This window comes from Heloderma suspectum, chromosome 2, assembly GCF_057233095.1.
Source record: "Heloderma suspectum isolate Gila_16-S chromosome 2, 16-S_ref, whole genome shotgun sequence".
NCBI lineage: Eukaryota > Metazoa > Chordata > Lepidosauria > Squamata > Helodermatidae > Heloderma > Heloderma suspectum.
In genome coordinates, this window is record NC_139459.1 from 261,564,326 (window position 1) to 261,570,325 (window position 6,000).

Below are 6,000 nucleotides of genomic sequence, written 5' to 3' on the forward strand. Positions count from 1 at the left end.
ACAACATGCTGAAATTATAACATTTCTCACAATTGTTTTGCAAAACAGAATGTATACGTATTGCCTTGTGCCATGATTTTACTGCACTAAACTGTACCTAACATTCAGTATTATCTCACTTTATCATGTGTCCCTAGGCATACCTTTCCCCTTTAAGCATTACCGTATGTGTATCATTATTCCTGCACTCAGTATGAAATAGGCAAAATACTCAAGTGTGTGTGCCCTATTGCAGTTACCCTGAATTTTCCCCATGCCAAGAAACTGAGTGGCCAATTAGATCCCTTTGGGTTTCCTCCTTATGGCCTAAATCCAATGCAGAGTTAGACATGCTTAAGCCTATTGCTCTCAGTGGGCTTAAGCATGTCTAACCCTGCACTGAATTTCGGCTTATTGTTAGTCTCATGTAATGGAGCAGTAGTTCATGGGATCAAGCTCTTTATAACCCTGCCCAGGGGCTGCTCCCTTCCCTTGCTGACATAAATTCTGTTACTGCTCAAACCCATCCAAGGGCTTGGTTTGTTTCTCCTACAACTGTTGCACCAGGTGCAGCTTTTGAATAGTCATCAGGCAAAGCCCCACAAAAAGCATATTACTATGTATGTAGAGGGATGGATTTTATCTAGTAGGGCCCTACTCACACAGGCAAACTTCCTTCCTGTGATTCCTCTGAAGAGTGCCTGGGTAAATGGACTACACTGAGAAGTGTGTTGTGTGAATTGCTGTTCTGCGGATACGCCTTGCTACATTATTTTGTGATTGTAGCTATGCCGAAGTAGCCATAGCAATCACCCCAAAATTATCGAACAGTCAGAGCAATCATGTGGAGGCCATTCACTTTTACACAATAGCTCTAAATTTCAGTCCACTAGAAAGCATTAAAACCTCTTGTGTACTGGCGGGGGGAGAGTGTTCCTGGCTACTGCTATAATCTGAAGTTCCAATCCCAGCAGTAACTGAATCTGAGTCTGACTGGCCTGGGAAGGTGAACCTTCAGTATTGTTCCTATAGTCTCCATCTAACCACCAAGTCACAAAACCAGTAAACTCTCATTAACTCAATCTGGTAGTATCCAGCCTCCATCATACTTAGATACTGAGTAAACATCATGACTATAGGATTTGGGCTACATGTCATCAGCATATGGATGGCACTTTGTTTCAAACATCAACAAACACCATTTACACATTGAATAGAAATGGAGGATGCAATCTCTCAGGACCCCAAAGGCAAAACTCATAAGGGAACTAAAAACTAATAGAATCAAGGTACTCCTGAAATTGAAACAACATTCCCCAAGAGAGAAAATTTAGGATGTGTTAATAAACGCATGGAAATTATTACACATGAAACTGTCACCTTTTTGAACACTGTCTGAGCAACCAACACTTCAAAGTATGTCTAGCACTCTTTCCTCCTTAAAGAAAATATTGATAACCTCAGTGACTTTCCTAGTAAGATTTGAGAGGATGCGTGTGAAACTAGCTTTTAGAGATTAGACTTTGAAAATATTTTTAGTTTTTTACAGTCTTTGTTTCCTTCTTGTTAGGGGAATTTTGTTTCCCACAACAAAGACACGGTAGAGATCTTTGTTCTAGAAAGCCCCAAAATCAAAATCATTCATATATTCCTTCAGTTTCTAAAAGTTTTACACTATAAGGCTAGACTGAAACCAGATGCCTTGATAGGAACTTCTAGTATGCCCTTTCTCTGAGAACCAAACTGGATGATAGGGACATGTACATATGCATTTAATGTGTCTGGCTGCTTGGCTGGCTGCCTGCCTGCAGGGGCCCCAATTTGGATCATGACCATCATGGCATGTGAGGAAAGTAGCTTAACCCTTCCCTCCCATGCTGCAATCCTAATGGTTTAAAAAAACCTTGCAAAAGTGCTGTTTGCTCCAGGAGGGAAACTTTCACTGTCACTAATAGTAGTTTTCCTCCCTAGGGGAACAGCAGTTTGGAGCGAACATATTCATTGGGACTGCAATATGTGGAGCAAGTGTTAACTCCCCCTGCTCACCTGGATCCCAATCCTGATTCCCCCCAACCTCCCCCCTATGGCTGTTATTTCAAAAACAAAGACACAGATGGACACACACATTTAACATATCGTCTTGTCTGGGCCTAATTTTCCCTAAAACATCAGATTTTCCTAAACAAAATAAATGGATATATTCAGCTGGAGGAATCATCAATATTGTCACCATCATCTTGTATTACCTTAAATTCCGTTTCAATGTTGGCTAGTCTTGCCAGTTCATTGCTTAGCTCCAAAGCAGTAAGAACAGGGTCTTCACTAGAAAGAGACAAATAAGCAGCACTTGCTAATCCCTTGTAGGCATTCATTCTTGACCGAGAATGGCTGAACGAGTCCTTCCTCTGCTTCTCAATGCATTCGTTGCACTTACAAAAGTAGTCATGGGGCCTTTCTATCCGTGCCCCTTTCAGGAGCAATATGTGAACAATTTCATATTCCTGGCAATGAGCAGCAAGAATGATAGGAGTAATGTCATGGGAGAAGCGTGTTCCATCTTCATCGTAAGCATAAAAATCGTCGTCTCGTAGCTCTTGTTCAAGTGGGCTGAGCGTGAGACGTTGTCCTTGGGCAAAGGCTGGATGGTTCAATATTGCTTCCACAATGCGCACATATCCTTTGCTGATGGCCAGCAAGAGGGCATCCCCAACGCGAGCCAGATTCTCCTTCTTCAGAAGGAGCTCAGTGACTTCCAGATGTTCATTGCCCACCGCCAGCTGCAGGGCATTTTGTCCCATGTAATCGACGCAGTTGAAGTTCAATGTTTTGGACTCCTCCAGCATTTTCCGGACAACGGGGATGTTGCCATATTCTGCTGAATCCAAGAAGCGCTCCTCCTCGGGCGTCAAGCTGGTGCCTTTCTCATTGAACATGTAGGCTGGGCCTCGGGTGGCCTGCCTCCGCCCTTTCTCCCGGAGGGTGGTGTGCCGCCGATGCATGTTTTTCAAGCCGTGGGGTTCAAGCCTGCGTGAAAAGAACAGAATTCTAAAAGACAAATGTTGCTGACTGTATTGGTCCCAGGAGCATAGCCAAGTCATTTGTAGTGCTAGAGGGGCCTAGAGATCCATAATGCTTGCTTAAGTTCATTATCATTGCAATTCCCTTGCTAGTAAGCCTCTGAGCATGTGAAGATGATTCAAAGGGCTGATAGCATAGTCTAGCACATTCCATATTAATGAGTGAGAGTGTTATCAAGCACTCTGCCTGGGAAGAGAAGTTTGTTTACAGGTGGCTGTGCTGAGCACCAAGTGCTGTTAGTTTATGCTAGGAATGAATGCTAGGGGGTGCTTGCTGCTGTTATACTGCTAACATGTATTGTATAAAACCCATTTGACCCAATGGCTCATGGTTCAGAGAAGCTGTCTGATCTAGGCATGTCAGAGAAATCCTCCATGGACCCCAATGAGGCCAGATTCTATTGAATCCGCCGCCCCCCGAAGTCCATGGAGGATCAGATCTCCTACCTCTGACTCCCCGCAAAGTCCTTGCTGGCCAGATCCTGCCTTCTGCTGGCTCCGAAGCCCCAGTGATACGGCTACCATTGCCATATTGCTGGCTGGACTGACGTACTGAAGACACAAATCCCTGCTCTTTGTGGTGATAGGCTACATAAATCTTGCATGAAAAAAACAGGGACGCAAATGGCGTATTTGCGTCCCTGTTCCTTTGTGCAATAGGCTATGGAAAGATTTACATAGCCTATCACATCAAAGAGCAGGGACGCAAATGGCGTCTGCTATGCCGGACGCCTTTTGTGTCTGCAGTACGTCAGTCCAGCCAGCAATACAGCAATGGCAGCCGTATCGCTGGGGCTGCGGAGCCAGCCGGCAGCTCCACGGAATCGCCACAGAGTGGAGCCGGCCAGCTAGGATTCTGGGGGGGAGGGATGGATCCCCCCTCCCCCCCCAGTGGACACCACAAAATGGAACAGGGTGAGTATTTCGTGCACCCCTAGTCTGATCCAACCATTGGGTACGCCTGTGTGCTGTAAGTCACCCAATAAAGTCTCCTTCTAAGTAAACCTTTGAATCTGATTTATCACTATCTTGGCACCTCTAACCTAAGAGTTCAACGCCCACGGCCGGGGCAACACACTGACATTGGGTGTGATCTGGCCAAGGTTAAACACTTCTGTTTGATTTTGATGAAAGAGAGAGACAGAGACAGAGACAGAGTTAGGAAGTGGTACTTTGCTCATCCATTGAAATTAATGGGACTTAAATGTGCCTCACTTAGCTAGGTTGTACCCATTCTTTTTAAATTATAAAATTTCATTTAAAGCAGGCCCACAATTGCTTGTCAACATCACAACTTTTAGCAGGATTGACCTGATTCCTAATATACTGACTTGCAACAAATGTCTGTTCCAATTCAAGTGCCAGTTGAAGGTGAGAAAAGGTGAGAATAAATATTATATTTGAGTGAACAAAATATCCTTGTGTCTCCCCCCCTTCCCATGTTTAACATGTTGGCTTCTGTGGCCATTAGAAATGTTTAATCACTACTACCACCATGCCTACTGAAGCACGGCTCCCAGCTACCTGAAGTTTGAAGTCCAAGTTTCAAATATAAGGTTTGTTCCAATGCCAAATAATCGCAAAGAAAGCAGTTATTCCTAATAATGTGGTACTTCAATATGTGGGCATCCTTAAAGGAATGAATGGTCCAATTACATTACTGAAGAAGACCCCAGAGCTACCATTCCCCAGCTCCATGATCTTTAAGGGTTGGATCCAGATCCTTGGTTCCATCAGCAGAGGGACACTGCTTGTGGAATGGGAATTCCTCATTCGCTCCCCTCTCCTGCAGCCCACCTTGCATCCTCCAAATCTGCTCCAGAGGGGGCACTCAAACTTCCAGAGAAGATTTGGAGAGTGCATGGGGGGCTGCAAGGGGAACACAGAGGTCCTATTCTGCCAGCAGTGTCCTTCTGCTGGTAGAACCAAGGATCCAGATCCAACCCAAGAGGGTCTCCTTCCATCCCCACCTATGTTCTCCTTAACTTCCATCTTTTTAAAATCTCCCACCAGCTCACTATGGTGCAGTTCAGGCTCCTGGTAGCCCCTCTGTGATCACCTTCAGGAGAACATGCCAACATACCAACACATGTAACCAATGGGGGCAGGGCCAGAGACAGGTTTCAGCACTGCCACTGGCACTTCCAGCAGCACTGCAAGTGCTCATCCCCTCTCCCCAGACATCCTTACCCAGGGCCAAGAATGCTTTGGGGTGTGGTAGCAAACAGTCACCATGTTGTATCCCCCCCAATTCGATGCCCAACATCAGCACTGGCCATCAATATTGTTATCAAATTAGTATTAGTGCAAAGGCTTGTCTGGGTTGTTACTACTGTAATGGTAACTTCAAAAGTTGTCCCCCCGAAAGGTTTCCCAGACCTTCCACTCTCCCAGAGTTTGGTCTTACTAAAGTTAAAATAGGTTTTCGTAGTCAGAAGCACTGATATTACTATTGCAGCATGAACCTGAGTGAGGATATGAAGTGGCTGTTAAAGGATCAATCATTTCAAATCTCTGAGGTTTGTTGCTCCAAGGTCCTGCTTTTGAAGGAGAATTTAAATGTATTTGTTATATTTAGTATTACAGATGGCTAGGGATGTTAGAGAAATTTGCAAAGGATTCAGATGAGTTTGGACTTCTATGATTCCAACCTGCAGATTCCTCAGTGGACCAGCGTTTTCTGAGTCACGTGGATTCCATGGACTTGCAGACCAGTTTTTCACTTTGGGGAGAGGGATTTGCGCTAATTCACATTAACAGTAATGCACAATTTCACAAATGCATTAATACTTATTAATTAATGCACACTAGCACATTTGCACAAGTGGACATTAGTGCTGTTGTGCATTTAGCATGATTGTGCATTAGCACAAGTAGAATGAAATTCTGGTTTTAAAAAAATCCGATTCCATCAATGCATGGACAACCGATGAATGATGCCTGG

General features: G+C 44.5%; 1 protein-coding gene across 1 annotated transcript in view; it reads right to left on the minus strand.

The window, feature by feature from the left end:
- The window catches only part of TRPC7 (transient receptor potential cation channel subfamily C member 7), a 205,971-nt gene extending 202,993 nt beyond the window's left edge, over positions 1-2,978 (minus strand). Inside the window, exon 1 of the mRNA XM_084832415.1 lies at positions 2,226-2,978. Coding sequence (XP_084688541.1) covers positions 2,226-2,978 — 753 coding nt within the window. The remainder of the gene's footprint in view (positions 1-2,225) is intronic.
- Positions 2,979-6,000: the final 3,022 nt, after the last annotated feature.